Consider the following 22245-nt stretch of genomic DNA (forward strand, 5'->3'; position numbering starts at 1 on the left):
TGACTGTGTGCAATTCCAAAAGTGGTCAGTGCCAGCCAAAACTTCAGCTAGTGCCTCCAAGTTTAACCATGGCACCATGGGGCAGGTCGGGTAAATATTCATTGTAAATCTGATTTTGGATTAGCTGAGTCACAAAGCAAGAAAATTTTAAAATCCCAGCAAAACTGAGGTTGTTCAGTAATGTTACTGACCTGAACCATGTCAGCTAAAGTGACAGCATCTATGTTATGTCTAAGAGACAATCTGGCAGCAGAGGTGAAAGTCTTGCAACCAGCTGCCACTTGTCTATCAAGTGAGAGAGAAGCACACACCATTGGCTGGCAGCATCAGATCCCAGGATAGATGTAAATTCATTGGAATGGAACACGGCCTCACAAGAAAGGTCTCCTGCTTTGAAAATATCCAGCTGCTTCCCCTTTTGTATGAATAACTCCATTTACTCAGCAGCTAAATAGCCATATCCTATGAAAAGGCTGAGCTTTGCTATTATCCCCTAAACACTAGAAACACAAGTAATATGGTAACATTCAAAAGACTCTCCCTCACCCCATATATTCAGAGTTATGCCACATTAAGGACAAAATTATTCAGTTTGGGGGTCTAGCACTTGGAAAAAGCCTCATCTAAAATGAAATCTGTCATCTAAAATTGTAGACTTTACTTCTATTGTACTAATGATCAGTGACGGTTTTACAGACTGAAGTCTTAAGCAACACACTTGTGAATGGGCCTGTCATTTCACCAGGCAAGTTCAGGGGTGAAAATTTCACCATCCCCCTTCACTAGTAGCAAGTTTCCTCCCTCTCTCAATTGAGTCTAGACTATAACGTTTGTCATAATGGCCCCTGGTCCATTCAGTCCAGGAGCAGACAATACCAGGTGAACCTTTCCCTTCCAAACTGATAATGGACAGGGCCAATTGGGAAAAGCTGTATGCAGAGCAAATTTCTTTCCTGACTCTGCCTCCCCATCCCATCAGCAAGCAGCAGTTGCCTATGTAGAGTGGCACATGCACCTGCACAAAAGCTATTTTTCTGCTGCCAGAAGAAATGGACTATATGTTGGCTGATTTTGGATACCAGTCACATTCTTCACAAGTCTGGCTGTTAATGCTCGTGAACTCCGGAGCACTCATTTTCTGCTCCAGCTGCTGGCCTTGGACTAAAGAGAAGCAGCATAGATAGGAGAAAAGAGAAACAGGAATGCTCCCAGTTATTTTTGGATAGTTTGTAATCCAAAGTTGTGCAGTAACATGCAACACCATTAGAAATGGACTCCCAGACCTGTTTAGGGCCCCCACAAGACTGCATTTTACAATTCTGTTATTGCACCCTCAGTTTACGAGGAATTTTGCTTTTAGCGATCTAACACAATTACACCAATATAATTTGTTGAAAAAGTTTGCATCTGAATTATGTGAAAGCAATTTTTAAAGTTTAGCCCAATATTTTCAAACCCATGAAAATCTAAGTCGCTGACGACAGGGTTTGTAATGAAAAAGCTAAGCAGGCCTTGATGTATGCTGCTGGGTGCGGGAAAGCAATGAGGTCACCAAGGCCAGCCACACTAATGTAGCAATTAGAAAAAAAGCAGCCACTCAAAAGCTTGGATGGCACGTTAAGAACTTCAGTTTTGCTCAGTAAGCAACTTATTGTAAATGTTACAGGTGGTACCTTTTCAGGTAGGTAGATACGTAGGTGGAAGGTGCACCAGTCTGGGGGGCTTCGTTTCCCTTTGGCTCATCCCTCCATGGCTGCCGGGTGTAGGAGCCACTCCTCACCAGGTTAACAGCAGATTCTCTGTTGAGGCAGGAGAGAGCACTTCGGCAGTTTAAAAACACTCTGGAGCCATGTTGTCTTGGTTTATCGCACTGCCAAGCATGAAGGTAAGTGCTGGAGTCCAACATCCGGTGGCAAGAGCAAAGAGCCCTCCACATTCAGGCAATACAAACATTTTCCAGCCACAGTCCTGATTCACCATAGCAATAACAGGGACATTTTAATTATTTCCCTTAAAATTAGCACTAGTAATTGCCAAGCATTTATTACTTATTTAATGTCACAAGAATGCACAGTGGTTTGCACACACATTAACACAAAGTCTCTGACCACAAGCACTTGATCCAAATTCAGACTATTTATAGAAAATCACTTCATGCATTAGACCTAGAAAGATCTTGCTCTCCCTGCCTCTCTCCTTTTATCTTCTGAAACATCAAGGACTAGTCACTGCCAGAGACAGGATACCAGGCCACGGATCAATGGCCTGAGCCAATATTGTAAGTCTTAGGCTATTGATTTAGGAGCTAGGAGCAGCAAGTATAAATATTTAGCAACAACAAGAAATATGTGCGATGATTCAGAAACAAACGAATGCCCCTATGAGTGTTAACGTGTGAAGGAGCAGGGGAATGATAGTTCAGAATCTGAGCTCAAGTCCGTCACTCCAATGCTGGAAGTATCTTGTGTGTTGTTCTCTGGCAATTCCCTCTCACCAGCTATAGGAATCAGAACCTATTTGTAGCACGAGCGAATATACATCAGAGCTCCCAATTATTTTTCAATTTTGATGTCAAGCTATTCGTGCTGTTTTACTTCAAACCTCTAGAGCAGTGGTCTCCAAACTTTATTGATCGTGTACCCCATCAGTAAAAAAATTTTGAGCATGCACCACCAATATATGTATAAATTATATATATGTACTGCTACACTAATATATTATGTACATTATAAAACATACAAAAAAATAGAAATTAAAAAAGGATGAGATAAAGATGAAACCAATATTTTAAAAAAATTGAATTTTATTTATTAACAGTACAAAAAACCTTTTTGCTCCCACAAAATACAATTATTAATATTTTTAGTGAGAGCAATGTGATTGAATATGCTTCATTATTTCTGAAAATCTTGGTTTAACACTCTGATACAACGATTCGAAGGTCTGGATTAGGGATAGGGTGCGGGAGGGGCTCAGGGTGGGATGTGGGGTCTGGGAGGGAAGTTAGGGTGTGGGAGGGGGCTCAGGGTGGCGTGCGGGAGGGGGCTCAGGCAGGCAGGAGGTACAGAGCACTTACCTGGGGCAGCTCCTGTTTTGTGAAGGGGGTGTGCAGATGACTCTGCACAGTGCGGCACCATCCCCATGGCCACGGTTTTGGGAGCAGCCCACCCTCCCCCTCCCCGGGCAGGGCCACCCAGAATGCAGGGGCTTTAGGGGCTGCAGGGCCCTGGGCTAAGGGAGGCCCCAGGGCCCTGGCCTGCAGCTCTAAAGCCCCTTTCAGAATACGGCCCTGCGAGCACGGGCCGGAGGACTCAAGAAGAGCAGGGGCAGCTGCACAGCCAGCGGCCGGAGAGAAGTGCCACTTTCTCCTTCAAAGCGCCACTTCTCTCCAGCCAGCTTTGAAGGGGAAAGCGTCACTTCTTTCCGGCCACTGGCTGCATGGCTGCCCCTGCTCCTCCATGGGCCGGAGGACTCAGGGCCGCATTCCGAAAGAGGCTTTAGAGCTGCAGGCCAGGGCCCTGGGGCCCCCTTAGCCCAGGGCCCTACAGCCTCTAAAGCCCCAGCGTGCCGGGTGTCCTTGCCTGCAAAGGGGGGTGTGTGTGGGGCAGCTTCCCCGCTCACTCGTTCCCTCCCTCCTCTGGCTGCCCTTCCCCCCCCAGCAGCACTCCTCCTGCCACGCCCCCCAGTGGATCATCTTGCGCACCCCACTTTGGAGACCACTGCTCTACAGCATTCCATGAAGCACTGATTTGGCTGGTGTTAAAAGAAAAGTACTGGAAAAATTGTGTCACACAGTACACTATGAATACCATCTGCTAATATAGCCTGATCCTCCTCCATCATACAGAGCAAGTGACACTTAGCAGCAATCAGTTGGGTACAGCACAGTCTAAGGCACTGTTCAAAAAATACTCAGCTTTATCAGTCATCCCTCCTGTAATTTCAAATACAAATTGTCTGCTAAAATCCAAATAAAGGTGGCAGTTTGAGACTGAAGCTAGAGCACGGCAGGCAGGATGTAACAAGAACAGTACAGAATCTATAATTGCCGTGAAATTGTTTCTCAGAGCCTATTTGGTGTAACTGCTTCACAACAATTACAGTTTGTGCTGGCTCTACAAATCAAGCCGAGTTCAAATCTTACTCCCTTTAGTTTACATTGCAAGGAACCCACTGGAGGCAGCATTTCCCCAAATAATCATGTTATGAGACAGATGCTGCTTCCATTTTTATACTGCTGCAGCAGCAATGGGTAACCAAACAAGACTTGGGGCCCCATTCTGCTAGGCACTTTATAGACACACAGCAGAGTCCCTGCAACAGAGTTTACAAACTTAAGCTATATCGAGAAGCAACTGGTGGACAAAAACAAATGGGATGGAAGAGATGATGTTTGAGCGAGTTCCAGTACAATAAAAAGGGGTCTCAGCTAGAGCTCAAATTTAGACATTTTCAAGGACAAGAAGGCATCTGCATAGTATCACAATGGAGGGGAGAAATGAGTGTATAATCATTGTTTTCAGCATTTCACATTTTAAATTCTGAAAGTGTGTCAATAGTTTAAGAGTTTAGGGAGCAGAAACTATCGCCTACTGAGGGAAGGGCCCACTAAGTTCACTTTTCATAAAACATTGCCAGATTTTGAGCCATATCAAACACCTATGTGCCTGGGAGTGATGTGTGAAAACTATGAAGCATGAGCACAGAAAAAGGAGTAAAGCATTTCCAAGGAGTGAATTCCAGCAGAACATTCCCCAGAATAAAATCTGAGCCTTAAATTCAGTCCAAGTCCTACCTGTTTTCCTTTTCTTCTATGTCACCCGTACTGCTTAGTCTTCTAGGGGCTATGGGGGCAAAGTAGTTTTTGCTATCCTTATCCTGAAAGAAAAAAACAAAACAAAGTATTTCAAGATCATGTATATTCCACAAGGAAGTTACATCTTCAATGGCATTCAGCAACACCTCTGAAATACAGTGTTTCCATTTTTGCTTCTAGAAGTGAAAGTCAGTTTTTAATTTTTCCAAAACTGCCAATTTTCAAGGCCTTTGCTCTAAGTTTAAAAATTGGCATGGAGGAATCAGCCTGGAACCATTTCAAGAAATAGCCCAGAAGATCTGTTTTCTAGAATTATCACGTTCTTTTTAGAGAGTTGGCTTCCCTGGCAACTAGCATGATAAAGGTGAGGCTAGTAACTGAGGGCAAGTTCTAAATTAAGACAGATCGTGTGTAAATGGGCAGCAGAGCTGAATGGATGGAGAGCACACTGAGGAAGACTTTAGATTCAGGGCAGAACAATACCTACTGTGAACACAGGTCACTCACTGGCTGCATTAGACATTCCCCACTGAAGTATGTGGGATGCCAAATGCCGGGGGATTGCTAAGCAGGCTCCAATTTAGGTAGGAAGGGGTAAAAGGAATGCTTTGGCTGAACTCCAACAATTTTGCATGAACTATCAGCATAGAAAGTAAGATGGCGTACTTTTCAAAACAGGAGGAAAGTATAAATGTACTAAAGCATCTGAACACAGATGCAAGCAGCGTGAAAATGAGCTGCAAGAAGAAAGAGAGAGGTATTAAATTACGGAGATTACAAATGAGTGGCCATAACTGAAACCCAGTGGGATGATGCTCAAAAGTGGGACGGCCTTACAGATGGGTAAGCTGATTGACGCTGCTTGGTAAGCACCCCTCAGATGGGAATCACTACAAACTGTTTTGAGGAAAAGGAGACCTTTTCTTTGTTGTCTAAGAATGCAGAAATCCGGGGACTCGATGAAGAGCGGTAGATGGAGGAACCTCTCTCTTTCAGTGCCTCCCGGGAAGCAGCTTCGCTTAGCATATTGTGGCTGCCAGTTTTCCGTAGACCAAGCCTCCAAGATGAGGGAGATTCATCCTTTTGCTCCTCTGATTTGTTGAGCAAACAGGTGAACTGCAGTGAGAGAAGACAACAGCAGGTAGGAAGCTAGGGTTCTGCAGACAGTATATAATTTAACTTCTCAGCGAATTTTACTAAGTAGGTTACACTTTAAAGCATGAGATTCAATGCAGACTCCAGCGATAGCTAGACACATACACACACAATTCTAATCTGTAAATGCACGTTAGGTTAATTAGGATATAGAGAGGGAATAAAAAGGTGTAATATAAAGGTTTTGCCAGCATGTGTTTAAGGGTGCACTACTCAAGAATGGCAAAGGCACAAGTGCCTTATGCAGTTCATCCCACATGAGTGCAAGTGAACACTTCATATGAGAAACCATGCAACCGTGTATTCTGTACATGCCGCTCTGTACTGGTTTTATTATGGACTTCAGTATACAACCACATACTATTTCCTCAAATATACAATCGTTTCACAACTTTGTTTCAGCTACAGATATGTAGCATGTTGCAGTACTGGCATATTACTCTATGTATGCTAGAGAGAGCCACGAAAATAACCAATACTAGAAGAGCGAGGCTTCTGCAGAGCATCTGCCTCCATCTACTCATGTGCAAGGTTGTAGGAGAGATGTGTATTTTTTTTTGCTGTACCTGAGTAGTACGCACTCATTTAATTAACACTATTGCAATGCATATTTACAATGGGACAGAGTTAGTTTGCACATGGGACCTTAACTCTGGCATTTCGAGATCTGTGTACTTAATACTGCAACCTTTATGTTTTTTTAATGCGGTTTTGGATGGATTTCGCTCCAAAGAAAAAAAAGCTGAACACTACCAGATTACCTTAACCCACGTGCCTCATGGAGACCGTACAGCTATTAGATTTTACCTTACAAGACATAGTGAGGCCATTATACTGACATTTCCCAGCAAGAAATCTAGTCTGATGGTAGTGAGACACAGGCCTTGGCTACACTGGTGCTTTACAGCACTGCAACTTTCTCGCTCAGGGGTGTGAAAAAACATCCTGAGCGCTGCAAGATACAGCGCTGTAAAGCGCCAGTGTAAACAGTGCTGCAGCTAATCCCCGCGGGGAGGTGGAGTACCTGCAGCGCTGGGAGACCTCTCTCCCAGCGCTGGCGCTGCGACCACACTCACACTTCAAAGCGCTGCCGCGGCAGCGCTTTGAAGTTTCGAGTGTAGCCAAGCCCACAGGAAAAGCTGGAGAGGCAGGAGACAGTTGTTGTAAGCGAAGTTGTGTTAATTAAGGGATTTCGGTTAATCTGATGAGTGTGCGCAACAAGGAGTTTATCTATAAAACAAACATACACCTACTCTGTGTTAACCCACTTCAGTTAATCAAAAGTCTCAAACTACTGACATTTGGGATTTTCATACTTGCATAGAAAGCGCTCATCGGCTTGAGGCAGCTGCAATGCTTTGCAGCAGGGAAAGGGTTAACTGCACCATTCATAGTTGCTCGCGCTCTCTTCCTCATCACTTGCCTGGTTAAGTAAATTTAAGTTTATGCCATAGGGAGTGCTATTTTATTTGCTCTGGGCAAGCAATTAGGCTGACTGGCACACACAAAACAATTCATGACTAACTATGAAACCACTTGCATCTCTCAGATCTATTAGCTCAGTCTCTAAATTAAAAAAAAAAAAAAAAAAAAAACCCAGCATACAACAACCTGCACTTCAGTGTATGAACCTGAGACATTAAGCACAGGGCCACCAAAAGGAATGCAAAATATGAAGGTTACTCAGCTGTAACTGGAAGTTCTTTGACATGTACAGTCCCTATCTGTATTCCAAACATGGGTACACCCATGTTCTTTGTGCCTCAGACCAGAAAATTTGAACGTTGAAAAGAAGTCTTAGCTACCAGTTTGCCTTCCTCGGTGAGGGCTTGGAATTGGACCTGTCCACTGATGGAGTGTCTTTGAACTCCAAGAATTTGGAGTATTTTGTAAAATCGTGCTTTGCTAACAGGACGTGGTTGTTAGCAATTCTCAGCCTTTTTCAGGGTGGGAGTGCAAGATGCAGAAGTATGCCATACCGCCCTGGTTGGTTCCATGATAGCCTCATTTACTGGGAGGCCCACCTGATTGGGGTCAGTGGGCTGCAAGATTTCCATGAGCTTATACTGCATATCATGGACCTCCTGGAATGGAATCTGGAGTTCAGTTGCCACACTCTGCAAGAACTCTTGGTATTGCCTGTGGTCTTCAGGAAGGGATGCTGAGAATGGAGCAATTGCCTCATCAGGCAAGGATGATGACATCTGTCAGAACCGGCTGATCCAGCTCCATTTCCTCCTTCCATGTGCTCTGATGGAGCCAGTTGGTGTTGACTAGGAGGAGAAGGCCAGCGGGATTCACACATAGATCTGGAGTGTCTCTACATAGGGATCCCATGGATCCCAACAGGGCCAGGACGAAGTGTCAACTGGTTGTGGGGGAATCTCAATGCGGTGGATACCATTGGTCCTCTAGGTGGTCACCTCTGGGCATAAGATGGGTCCAAGATCTCCTGCTGTCTCTGTCTGAGCTAACCCCCTACATGGAAGTGATAGCTTGTCTGGACATCAGAATCAACCAATGAGAAGGTAAATTCTGGCTCTGTTGGCCGTACTAGTAGATGAATGCTTCAGTTCATCTATGGAATAGAGGACTAGTCCCTTCTCCTCAAGAGTTCTTTCTTCTTTCTTCTTCTGTTGTTGAGGTGTCCCTCAGGAGGATCACACCAGAAAGGAGAGGAAACAGAGGACAAGGTAAGGTGAAAATATCCTCAAAAGAGGTAAAAGTTTCAGTCTCTCCCAGAACACGAGGTGTCCCAGTGATTGGGACTGATGGTGCTCAGTAGATCCTTCTGCGAATGAGTCAGTACAGTTGAAGAGGAGTCTATCCTGGAGCTCCCAGTCAGTGCTGGCAGGTGCCAATCCTTTGGCTTTCAAGTTAGAGCCAGAGCCAATACAGAGTCTTTTCTCCTTCACACCTTACCCTCATGGTCAGGTTTAGGCAGACCTGAGTCTTTAGGATCAACACGAGGGCTCACCTGACTTGGACAGAGTCAGGGAGGGATCCTTCTTTTAGAAGCAAATGTGGAAGGGGATCTATGCCCCTAACTCTCCTAATAGGCCTGAGGCAATGACTACTCTGACTTAACAGCCCTAGCCTCTGCTTTGGAGCTCATGCTCAGAGGGGCACTGCCCGCAGACTGAGGCCTATGTACCAGAGGGTTCACCTGCCAGGATCTGACTGGGTTTCATGACTTTCTCCATGAAGTACTTGTTCAGTTGAAACTCTTGTCGCCTCTCTAGTTTGGGGAGGGCAGCAGAGGCAGATGCTGCACTTAGTGGAGATGTGAGCCTCCCCAAGACACTAAAGGCAGCATTAATCGTCATCGCTGACTGAAATAGGGCAGGGGCAAGAGACATTTCTTAAATCCCAGGACTCTAGGCATAGTCCTCCTTCTGAGGGGAGTGAAAAGAAATGGAGAGGGGAGGCCCCAAGGCGGGAGCAGAGCGCAGGGGACTAAACTATGCTAATTAAAAGACTGAAAATACTAGCAACTATACACTATTATATCTACAGGTACGAAAACAGTGCAAAGATGGCTCTAGACATAGGATTCCGACTCGGGCTGGGCAACAGTAAGAATGAACAGGAGAGGTGGTTGGTCTGCACCTCTCCTTATACCATTGATACTGAGCACAAAGAACACCTGGGCCCAAAAACAGACCAACAGACACTACTTGCAAATTCTCCAGTCTCGGGCATGTATGGAATATACATAGGGACTAAATTCATGGCTCCTGCTAGCCAAGTGGGTTTAGAGTCAGAAGAGGTTTATGTCTAATCTCAGTAGCAATAGAGAGCTTCACTCAAGGGAGAGGGGGGAGAATATCATTGCCAGAGAAATGACAAGCAGTCTCACCTCTACCTCATTAGTGTAGCATCATAGCTCATACAGTGCCATCAAGTCTGGTGCAGGTTATGTAACCTGGATGGATCTTCAGGCTATGTGCTTCAATACCAATTGCATTGCTGTCACATTGCCATGAAGAGCAAAAACAAGAATTTTACCAGTTGCTTCCATATGGACAGTTTCAATGGAGTTCTCTCTGTTGCAGTACTTTCTGCTGGAAGGAACTAGGGGAAGAGATGTCAACAAAACTGCTTCTGTCACCGAACAGGCAGTGGGGTCCTTCCTGGCCAGAGAACCAGGAGTACTTGTTAAGCAGTAAAGTGTGTTTTTGGTTGTTTTTTTTTAATGGCCCAACTTATTTCAGAGGGTGACATAATGGAAAGATAGCACACCAGACAAAATTAGCCCTATTTGTGCATGTCCCAGACTATTATGCCATTAACTGTGCCTCTTTGTTAAATCAGAGAGAGAATAGTATCTGATTGTAAGTCTTGCAACCTCTCTGAACACCAGTTAAGAAAATCTATTGTCCAGTGCAACCAATTGCTTTAAAGTAACAATGGAATGAACAGTTGGAATCTGAGTCAATCCCCAATTCACTTACTTTTCTGGCAGGAGCTGCAGTGAAGGAGTTATGCTCTGGTGGTGGTATTTGCTCAGTGACGCTAGTCCTGGGTTCATGACCAGAATGGTTGGCAAAGGACTCTTTCTTTCTCTCTACAATTTTAGACAAGAGGAGGAAAAACAAGGTGTTTGAATGTTGCATTGATAAACCACTTTCCCTTTACCACTGTGATGTGCAAATAAGCAGACCCAGAGCCTGTATAATAACAGATCATTCCAGTTCCCCATACTCAGAATAAAGGGAAGCATCTCTAAGCCTATTCACTGAACAAAAGGTATTTCTGCCAAGTCCAAAAACACCTCTGCACTAAGTGGTTAGAACTGAAGTATGCTTTTACAGAGCCATCTATTTCACCCCCAGCAGGTAAACTGTCCCGTCTTTCCTGAGAGCTTTTGAGGCCAGATAACAGACTTTATTTATTAGATTTCCTTTAACTGATCATTCTTGACAGACACATGGGTTTGAGAACTAGACTAAAGTATTCCTGCAACGCCAAAATATATGTAGTGGCATGCATGTCTGAGTCAGTCAGGTGAGGGATACCATGACATGGTTCTGCTGGCTATTCACCATGGGTTTGGGGCATAGCTCTTGCAGAGAGAGGAAGATGGGAATCCAATAGGATAACTTATTTTTCATTTTTGTGTACAGCTGGGACTATCTGATCACTCTGGAGATTGTGAAGAATAAACTAACCGAAAACAGACAGATACTGTGGCTACCTAGTTGCTCCATTCTACAAGCTCAAGCTTCCACCATTAAGGCTTTTTGATTTCTATTCAAGACAGATGCTTCCTTTCTGAGGAAGTGCGCTGGGGCTAGGCCGGCCAGCCTGTGGCCGGGACTTGGGGCAGGCTAGGCGGGTGCTGGGGCCATGCCATCTGGAGCTCCAGGGCTGGGAGCGCTGGGCCCACACCACCCAGGTGGGGGCTGCCAGCGCTGGGGCTGCCCACCTGACACAGTTTGTCTTGCACTTGTTTTATCTTTCAGTTGCAGTTTGAAGCAGACCAGTACACAAAGATACAGCATTGCAGCACTTTTTGTGCACTGCTGTTTGCTCCTGAGGGACGGGGGAACGTCTCAATTTTACTTGGCTGCCTCCACTCGCTTTGAGCAAATCAGAGAGCTGAGCAGAGATAGGGCTCTAAACTCCTGTAAGAGTTGTAAGAAATAAGGCCAAGACAAAAAACTCTGGGCTCTTTTGCCTTCTCAAGTTTTCATACCAGAATCAGCAATTAAAACACATCTGTGTTTTACATACGGGAAAGTTACTTTACACCAAGAGTTGCCAAAACAGGTCTGCTCTGACTTTAGTTTAACTTCAATTCCATATTTGTATAATGTTCATCCATACTGTTTCTGAAGCTGATATGCTATGTGATACCACTTCCTGCAGCTAAACCGCTCCTTACAGGCAGGTTTGGAAGGATTGATTACTTTTTTTAAATTGGTAAATGTCAGTAAACGCTGATTTCACTGTACACACAAACAGAAGAAATTTTTCCCTCAGTCAAAATGTACAGATAGGCAAAGCTAAGAAAAATGCTGCTTAGGAACTTACTAGTTTGATTTAAGGCTATTTACTGTACTTTGTATATTTTGACATGCAATGTTAACAAAATTGCTTTAATGGCTATAAAACTTTATTTTTTTTAATCTTAATGTCCATCATTAAGTAACTGTCTGATACCCCCATAATTTCCCACAGCTGAAAATTTAATTTGAAAATAAAAAATGTGAATACCTCATAATTGTGAAACTGTGAAAATTTAAAATGGATAAAAATAAAAAAATGCTTGAAAACAGATATTCTCCCTCAAAATTATAAAAAAAATAAGTTATTCTGCCAAGCCTACTTGTTGATGTTTCATTTAAGCCCCTGCTTTGCTTGCAAGACCCGAGATTAAAAGACAAAGTTGCTGCCTGTTAAACACTATTTTAATTAGAAGAGCAACTACACATGGACTAAAATCCATATGACATTTATTTTATTTACATGCCAAAAGATTTAGTTTTTAAAAACTTTTAATCTTTGTCATTAATATACATAGACAAAGACTTTTTTTTTTTTTAAACTGCCAGTTCTGCCAAGATCAACCTAGATGCTTCGGTCCTTTTAACTCATCATCCATCTTCAAGTTTGTCCAATCAGAGCCCAAGTGATAGTTCCTTCGCTGCATGACAGAAGCCAGGTTGTGCTTCCATAGCAGTCTGACAGTTCTGTAGTGCTCAATGGAGTAAAGATTTATTGATTAGCACACTAAGGAAATAGACCGAGTAAGGTGCAGTTATAATCCACAGGCACATTAACTCTTGATCAATATTCATCTTCCTTGTCCAGTGAAAAATACTGAAAATATATTGATAAAATAGGAACCATCATCATCCAATGAAATGCTGTTTTGTAGCTTTCTAAAGTCATTGTTCAGAACAACCAGGATCCTAACAGTCTTACATCTATAGAACACTAGGGGGGAGACTTGTTTTCTGTTTTTATTCTGGGGATGAAAGCTAAACAGTGTCACAGGAATCTGCGGTCAGCCCCTCTTTGCAGAGATATGGGTAAATCAGGAAGCAGAGACCTAAATATTCTCACTTGAACAACATGTGCACCACACACACCCTGATTAGGTTCCTAACTGAAGCCACAGAGACGTTATGAAGAAACCAGGAGCTTGGAACTCCAGCAGTTAGCAGCAGCAGCAGCTAAAGTATGAGATTACATGATGTACTTAGTGAATCCATTATTTTTCAACAGACTGAAACCTTTATACACTAAGAACAGAAAAAGCTTTCCATATGGTGATGGAGTATTTAAATGTAACAGGAAACAAGTTTCCATTTCCTACGGTTTATTTTTCCTGAAAACACATTTTTAGTCCTTTACCTAGAATAACAGCAAGTGGCTTTTACTGAGCAGCATTAAAATGAGTTAACTAGAAGATCAACTTCTAGACACACCTTCATTCAGTTCATTATATTCAAGGTACAATAGGAGTACTATTTTCTCCACACGTTGAACTGGTTACACAAAACCTCTCATTCACCAAAATTTTTACCTTTAAAGGGGGAACATAGGCAAGTAAGGCTGAAAACTAATGAGAGTCCCGTGTTATTCTCAAAGGTGAAATAACCACAAAATAAAACAAAAAGCGATGTATAAAACGGAAAAAAAAATCAAAAGCTTCTAATCAGCCGGGGGGGAGTCAGTAGCCAATGGCAGCACCCATGAGCACAAATGGTGAGCTAACAGGATCAATTCCACCAGACAGAGTGCATCCAACCAATGGCGGGTCCCGCAAAGGTCACATGCATGCCGAGCAGGTGGGAGTCAGCAGGAGGGTTTGGCAGCTGTACAAAGAGTGCAGAGGGGAAGGGCGTGAGGGGTGTGTGAGGAGACAGGGCTGCTGAAACAAAAACACAAAATTCCCCAAAAATAAAATGAAAAAAAAAATCTAAAAACAAAGTTTCATGGGTGTCTAACTACTGCCCATCCCACAGTTAGCATAGTCTGGTGGGGAAGGCAATCCAAAAATTCAAAGCATTTTAACACACTTATGCTGAGGAAAAGGCACTGTTTATATAAGACCTACATAACATTTTTGTTTTGTCCTGACGCAGAGCTGATGGAGAACATAAATTAAAATCTACCCCCAGATCTTTACTGACACTTATGCTGACCTATGAGCCAGTAAACAAAAAGGAAAATGTCCTGTTTGCATTCAGTGCCTGAAACAACAATGCTGGTTTGAAACATTTGACAAGATGAAAGTTTTTATCCCTCTAAAAGGGTCTTGCAAAGTTGTATTAAACGAAAGGATGGGGCAAGGACTATTAAATTCACCATTACTTTGCTTTCAAGCAATTCTAATTTTGGGTATTGAGATCAAATTCTAATTTCTCACCTAAGTAGTATTCATCTGTTTTAAAATAAATTCAGGGTCAATAAAGTTAGGTCTTCCGTTTTTTAAAAGATGTTTCACTATACAGTTATCCATCATATGCTGTACCAGTCCATGTGATTTACTGAGCAGCTCAGCTCATCTGAAGAAACATTTTTAAAATGCATTTAGCCTTTGAAAAAACAGCGAGTGGGACTCCCTAGCTGAGGCCTCATATCTTAATTAATTAACTAAAATCTCAGTGTTGCATTATGCATTACCTGCCTCCTTTTCAGCATCTGATTCTGAAGCCTCATCCTCTTCGGCTTCCTCCTCTTCCTCAGAGCTGGAACTGCTCGATTCCTTGTTCTCCTCTTCTGGTTCCCGGGACTTCAGCGTGTCTTCTTCATAAAGAATCTTCTCTTTGCTAAGACAAATAGGAGTTTTTAAGATGTACCAACAGGGGAAAGCAGCTATTTGTGACCTTTACTCTTAAGGAACATACAGATAAGTAACTATATCTAGAACAGGTAAGCACACAGGTACCTCTTACACACTTCTGCACCCCACCGTTTCCTACCCAGTACATTTGTTATGGGTGAAATTCCCGATCCTGCATTCCCCATGCTGGCAGGGACAGCTCCACTCAGCCTGGGGAAATGTGGACTAGAGTGCAATCCCTCTAGCTGTACTAAAAAGTTTCAAATTGAGATCATCAAGTCTTCAGACAGAGGTTGGAGATAGCTACCCAGGGAAGACAGGCATGTAGGAGACTGTAGAAAAGACAAAAGCTACACCAGCTGTTTTGTGGGTCTTACTTTTTGAAGAGTCCACTTTGCAGTTTCCCATTCATGTCAGCTTCAATTAGCTTGTTTCTCGTCTCCTTCTCACTGCGCAGCTGTCAAAAGGTGGGAGAAGAATGGGAAGGTCATGTTTGAACAGGCATCAGCAGCACGAGCAGCTCGTTATCAGTCTAAAGTCATCCGAAACCTCGCTTTGAGGAAGTGGCAGGTGTTTTTCCTTGTTAAGTGCTTTGTTGTTGTTCAATCAGACAGGCAAATACACATCTATAAGCCCACCACATCATGGCCAGGAATAGCTATAATAGAGTAAGGTAGATACCAGGTACATTATTACACTCAAGTGTCACTTCATGGGAAATTCCATGGAAATCAGCAACAGTGCTGATGGACGGGAGTCCCCTTTGACCCTAAGGGTCAGATGCTTGCCCCAGATGTACTGCCCTGCACATGCACAAAACTGGGGTGGGGGAGAGGGGAGGTTGTCATCAAGTGTCAATTCCTGCAGTGATGGAACTGTTTTGGCCACCTGGTTCAGGAATATTGTCACCAGTGATTCCATTAGGGATGGATAAGCCAGTAGCAGCATGGTAATAGTCAGGGTAACTCCCAGGAGCTATAGGCATGTATTTATGTAGAGCAGAAAGAGATTGTAATTCCAGTGTAGTCGTGCATTTTGAGGATCATTCTGAGCCTGAAAATCCTACTAAAAATCCCTCAGCCTGGCACTCACGTTCTTCAAGTGAATGCATCCTGGAATCCCAAAATTGTAAACACCGCAGTGCAGGGTTTATAGGATTGGAAAGCACTGCAGGACCCCAGCATTGGATGCCTTAAACCAGTGGTCCCCAACTTTTTTGTCTGGTGGGCACCAGACAATGAGCCACGGAGAACCACAGCGGCAGATAAGCATCTGCCGAAAAGCGGCAACATCAACAGGCATTGCTGCCAAATTGCCGCCGACAAGCAGTGTCATCCAGAGACGTCGCCACCGAAATACCACCGAAAATCAGCAGCATTTCAGCAGCGACGCCGCTGGATAACACAGCTTGTCGGTGGCATTTCGGTGGATGCTTGTCCATCAGACAGTATGTGGGCGCACTTAGACGCCCCGGCAGGTGCCATGGTGCCCTCGGGCACCGCGTTGGGGACCCCTGCCTTAAACTAACAGAATATCAAGACAGTGCTATAAGGGGAGGTTGACTGGGGTGGCTAGATCTGTTCAGCAGAGAACTTCTCCCCTCCTTTGCTTTTTCTGCACATTGCCCAAGGTAAGTTATAAGTTCTTCCTCTGCTGATAGAGAGGCCCAGAATCCCTCTGGACATGTAAGAAGCACAAACATATTCGCATCTTTGAATGCATGCCATATCTGGGATCGGGAAAGAATTTTCTCCCAGGGCAGATTGGCAGAGGATCTGTGGATTTTTTGCCTTCCTCTGTAGCGGGGGACTCGGGTCACTTGCTGAGGATCCTCTGCACCTTGAAGTCTTAAAGCCATGATTTGAGGACTTCAACGGCTCAGATATAGGTTAGAGATTTGTTACAGGAGTGAGTGGGTGAGATTCTGTGGCCTGCGTTGTGCAGGAGGTTGGACCAGCTGATCATAATGGTCCCTTCTGACCTTAAAATCTATGATTCGATGGTTCCAACAGACATAAGCCCAGGAAAGTCATTCATGACTTGAAATATAGAGCTTCTCCTAAGAACTCTGAGTGCCTCATTTAGCCTAAGGTTAGGTGAGAACACAGAAGACATACCACCATTTTTCCTGGTCCTGCCTGAAAGAAATATGGCAAGATTCATTAAGAAATTTGTGTATGGCCTGTTCATGCATGTTATAGCAGTTTTTTTTATGCTATATGCAAGAGAATTTGTAGGTGTGGTTTTTTTTGTTGTTTGTTTGGTTTGGTTTGGTTTTTTTGGAGGGCAGTTTTCTGCATTAGGCTGGTTCACACTTCCTGGGAGAAAAGCCTAAAGAACTCTGTTTATATATTAGTTTATCAATTCCCCTACTTTGCTGAGAAGTTGGTTCACATTAAAAACAGTTTTGGAAAAGAAAAGAAAAAAAAAAGGATGCAATCAGAATTCTGGGTTCTACCTCTCTCACTGCCCTATTCCTCAAAGCTGTAAGTACTGGTATCACCACCATGTTTTTATAGCTAACATTTTCTCTCTAGCAACACCGCTTTAATTCCACCATGTTATGCTGCATCTGGCTGGATTTTTTTTTTTTTTTTTCTTGATTGGATCTTGGTGACATCAATGAATGTGTGGCAAGTCTGAGATGGACTAGGAAGGAATGCAACTCCAGGCCAATGCTGCAATATGAGGATCAGTTTTCCTTTGATCTCAAGGCTTCCACCACATCACAAGATGACATACTATTTAGTGTGGGTTTGAAATTACTACACTTCTCCCAATGTTGGGGTTCACATAGTAACTTATAATTACTTCTCCCTCACTCAGCCTTGCTCTTCTAAAAGACAACACAGGAACAAATATACCAGTTCAGAATACAGCAGGACACAGCGTTTGAATCACCCTCTCTTACGTGAAGTTATAGTAACCATAAGCATTCCTCAAGTTGCTATGTAAGTACCTCCCAGAAACAAGAGATTGAGGGACAATGGTAAATATAAAGATTAACTGTACAGCTACACTCAATGTCTAGAATGCCAGATGTTGATAAATCATTGCCCCTCTTGCTACAGCTGAGTTGCTAGCAAACGGGTTCTGGAACTTTAAGTATGCCATTATGTTTAATGTCTCCCGATTATCTAAGAAATGATGGCACATAGTTTCATATCTCCACTGAGACATCATATGTATGTTAGATTATCCATGCAGAGAGAGCTAGTTAGAAAGCAAGAAAGAGGTCAGCCAAAAACTCACCACATTCTGTTTTTTCTGCAGCATCTCCAAGTGCTCAACCAGTCCCTCATCAGCCACATCAAATGGTGTCTGGCCCTGATGACATGGGCAATTAGAAAACAAAGGAACCATCCAAGCTTCATTAATATGTGAGAAATGTTCTTTACCAGTGGATAAAAGAACTGAACGCCGCAGTATGCAATCAGGAGACCCCCACCTTCAGAGATCTGCTTGGACCTCCAACTGCCAGGTGACATATGGAATGGGATGGCAGAGAAGACAGCCCTCATGTCATTCTGTCATAGTCACTTAATTCCTAGACTAGGGATGGCCAAAAGCAGAGGCTGCAGTTTTATAATGCAACCCATGGCCAGACTCACCTTTATTACAAATGCAGCTCAGAGAAAATGAGATCCCATGCTCCAACTCAGCAGCAAGAACTATTGCATTTGGGTCACATGCTCTCCAAAAATTGCACATCTACATTAAGGATGAGGGTGACCTCAACCTGCCCTATTCATTAATGCACCCTTCTAAGCTCCTGGCAATCTGCCAATGCAGCCATCAACAGAACAAAGCTGAGGGGTCTCTATCCTGAACTGTTATACACCTCTACCTCGATATAACACAAATTCAGATATAACGCAGTAAAGCAGCACTCTGGGGAGGCGGGGCTGCATGCTCCAGCAGATCAAATCAAGTTCCATATAACACAGTTTCACCTATAACGTGGTAAGATTGTTTGGCTCCCAAGGACAGCGTTATATCGGGGTAGAAGTGTATAAAATAACTAGGAAGGCCACACTGGGATGTAATGCAAGAGACCTGCATCACTATCATTTTAATCAAAATACTCAGCCACCTTATTAATCACATTAATAATGAAACCTGATGGCTGTTGATTAAATGAAGACTGACAGGCCACAGCTCCTGGCCAGGGAATTTACAACCCATAGCCAGATCACTAAAGATATTATGACTCACTTAACTTTCAAAGAGATTGTTTGAAGACAATAAGGCAGTAGAACCTCGCTAATTTGCAGCAGTTACCGAGACAACCATTGAGGATTACAGAATTTTGCAAATTCGATCCCAATCCGGCAAAGAGAATTGTGGTGGCAGGGGTCTGTCCATGTGGTTCTCTTTGCCAGATCAGGTCTTAGGTGAATAATCATACAAACAAAAATAAACTGAATGAATCACATGTGTAATTTTTCAAATCAATTTCCACTACAAGCAGATGTTACTCTATTCCTCATTTATGCAAGGAGGAAAATGCCACGCTCAGCCAGACACTTTAAAAAATAATTTGTTCTCTCAGCCGCCTAAGCCTCCTGCCTGGATTAATTCACTGATGTTGTTCTAGCAGGTATAGTCTCAATCCACAGTCAAAGAAGTGGCCATGATATCACAGCACTGAATCAATTCAGACAGAAAGCTGTTTAGACACGTAAAAACAGTTTCATACACATCAGAGTTCAGAAATAACAGGAAAAGAGAACAGGATGGGAGTTTCATGGGGGACAAGTACATTTTTAAACATTAACAGTATGTGGCTCTGAAGTTAATACTGTAATCAGCAAAAAAAATAGTTACACTGTCTCTCTGCTTCCCACCCTCACAACTAGAGAATTCTGCAAGTTCCCCCAGCTTATATGACCAAGATGTTCAGAGTGAATGGAAAGGATTTAAAACTTTCAGCATCCAATCGGTTAGCTTCAAAAAGCTACAGGCTTCCAGTCACAGCTACATGTCCACAATTAAAGCTTTCCCATGAAAAGCTCTGGGATTACCACCACCAGGTCTTTTGTACTTGGTTTATTTCCCATGCAAATAAGACTGATTTTTGGTCACTTTTAAGCTGCCAAGACAGTATTAAACCAAAACAGAAGATACTCTGCACTCCCCTCCCTTACATTCCTGAGCTTTAAGACTCAGAAACAGGAAGTCTTTAAATTCGGTGTTTCCAAATACGTTTCAATTTATACAGGGTAATTAGAGCTGGTCTTCTTGCAACTTACCAGATGGCTGGGCTGAGCAACGGGCAAAAGAAGTGTGCGCACATTTCTCTATAAAAATCACACTTCAGCTCTGACCTAACAGGGTCCAGGGCTCTTCTAGTAAAGACTGTTTCAGCAGAGCAGAGCACAGCAGTAAAATCCTTGCTTCCAGACAGTCACTGGAACTCTGAAGTTGCATCAATAGTTTAACACTCACTTACCAGCTTGTTCCTGATGTCCATGTCACAGAGTGCTTCAGCCAAGATAGTGCAAGCTTCTTTCACTCCCCAGTGCGCAGCAGCATGGAGTGGAGTCCAGCCATCGTTGTCCTGGACATTCAAATTAAACCCAGCTTGAATCAAGAGCCTAAGGAAAGAAAAAAAAGACAATGAATCCCCATGCATAAGTTCCCTACCGGGGGGTTAGCATGGCAAACATTAGACCGTTTGTATTTTTATGTTCATTTGCAAATAAGAATGTAAGAATAGCCGTACTGCATTAGATCATCCCTCCAAGCCCAATATCCTGTCTTCTGACAGTGGCTGGTGCCAGATGATTCAGAACAGGGTAATTTTGAGTGAGCCACGCCCTATCATCCAGTCCCAGCTTCTGGCAGTCAGATGTTTAGGGACACTCAGAGCATGGGGCTGTGTCCCTGACCATCTTGGCTAACAGTATTAATGGACATATCCTCCATAAACTTGTCTAATTCTTTTTTGAACCCAGTTATACTTTTGGCCTTCATAGCATCCCCCCGCAACAAGTTCCGCAGGTTGACTGTGTGTCGTACGAAGAACTTCCTTATCTTTGTTTTAACCCTGCTGCCTATTAATTTCACTGGGTGTTATGTGAAGGAGTAAACAACAACATTTCCCAATTCACTTTCTCCACACCATTCACAATTTTATAGAACTCTAGCATCCCCGAGTCTCTTTATGATAAAAAGCCCCTGTCTTTTTAATCTCTCTTCATATGCTTTGTTGCTCCACACCTCTAATCATTTTTGTTGCCTCTCTCTGTACCTTTTCCAATTCTAATATATCATTTTTGAGATGGGGCAACCAGAACTGCAAATAGTATCCAAGGTGTGGGCGTACCATGGATTTATGCAGAGGGAATATGATATTTTCTGTCTTACTATTGATCCCTTTCCTAATGGTTCTTAACATTCTATTAGATTTTTTGGCTGCTGCTGCATATTGAGTGGATGTTTTCAGAGAACTATCCACAGTGACTCCAAGATCTCTGAGTGGTAACAGCTAATTTAGAACCCATCATTTTGTATATATAGTTGGGATTATATTTTTCCAATGTGTATTATTGTGCATTGAACATTGAATTTCATCTGCCATGTTGTTGCTCAGTCACCCAGTTTTGTGACATCCCTTTGAAACTCTTCAGTCAGCTTTAGATTCAACTACCTTGAGTAATTTAGTAATTTAAATAAAAGTCAGTCAACTCTCTTAGGCACATTACTGTCATAATACGAAAGACAGTCAAAAGGCAAACGACAAAAAAGTCAATTTATACTTCCCCAGCCCACAACAGGACCCTTTTGCTCAGGATATACCAGAATGGAAAAACATGACTTGTAGCCTGTCCTGAAGGGCAAAGTGACTTTGGTAGAACCAAAAGGGGAAGACCTTGTCTTCTAATCTGGGGTCTATTAGCCAGATCATTCCAGCTGATTGCAGCTGTTAGGACAGTGCCTAGGGGGACTCATGGTTGCCATGACAAGCCATGCAAAGCCTTACGGATTAGAAGTCCCAACAACCTAAATTGCACCTAGTGCACAAAACAGAACTAGCATAATCTGTGCATGAGCCACTAAGTGAACAGTTTAAGGAGGGAAATCTTAGAAGGGCCACACACAAAATTGGCCTTGAAACAAAAGCATACTTTGGCAATGCAGGGAGGTCGGGGGGAACTGGGAGGCTTGGGAGAGGTCCAGCCACTGTGCACCACTACCCCAGCACCTCTAAGAAGCAGCCTGCATTTGGAAGGGGAGGCCAGATGGGATCTCTGCAGTGTGAAGCTGTTTGGCAGAGAAGGAGCCAAACAAAGACACAATAAGTTTTGGGAAGAGAAGTCCCAGTAATGGCTTCTAAGAAAAAGCTGGTTGCCTTTCACTACAGACCAGAGTCTAGTGCTGGTTCGACCAAAGAGCACAACTTAAATTCCACAGACTGACAGGCCAGTGGAGGCAGGACTACCAGAGAGGGATTGGAGCAAGGATTTCACTGCCT

At 43.3% G+C, this 22245-nt stretch overlaps 1 protein-coding gene across 6 annotated transcripts in view; it reads right to left on the reverse strand.

Annotated features, from left to right (window-relative positions):
• PPP1R12B (protein phosphatase 1 regulatory subunit 12B) overlaps window positions 1-22245 on the reverse strand; it is a 161658-nt gene that overhangs the window by 91256 nt on the left and 48157 nt on the right. For 5 of the 6 annotated variants that reach the window (XR_004000217.1, XM_030561182.1, XM_030561181.1 and 2 more), the window contains exons 5-12: window positions 20221-20365; window positions 18021-18095; window positions 15146-15225; window positions 14609-14754; window positions 10426-10538; window positions 5735-5932; window positions 4796-4878; window positions 1674-1799 (exon numbers count right to left, since the gene is read on the reverse strand). Coding sequence is in view for 5 of the 6 variants with exons in the window: in XM_030561182.1 (XP_030417042.1) it covers window positions 1674-1799; window positions 4796-4878; window positions 5735-5932; window positions 10426-10538; window positions 14609-14754; window positions 15146-15225; window positions 18021-18095; window positions 20221-20365 (966 nt within the window). In the remaining variant the exon portion in view is untranslated. Of the gene's footprint in view, window positions 1-1017; window positions 1162-1673; window positions 1800-4795; window positions 4879-5734; window positions 5933-10425; window positions 10539-14608; window positions 14755-15145; window positions 15226-18020; window positions 18096-20220; window positions 20366-22245 lie in introns of those variants that run through there. The other variant, XM_030561184.1, reaches the window with a different exon arrangement.

The sequence above is a fragment of the Gopherus evgoodei genome, chromosome 4, assembly GCF_007399415.2.
Source record: "Gopherus evgoodei ecotype Sinaloan lineage chromosome 4, rGopEvg1_v1.p, whole genome shotgun sequence".
Taxonomy (NCBI): Eukaryota; Metazoa; Chordata; order Testudines; family Testudinidae; genus Gopherus; species Gopherus evgoodei.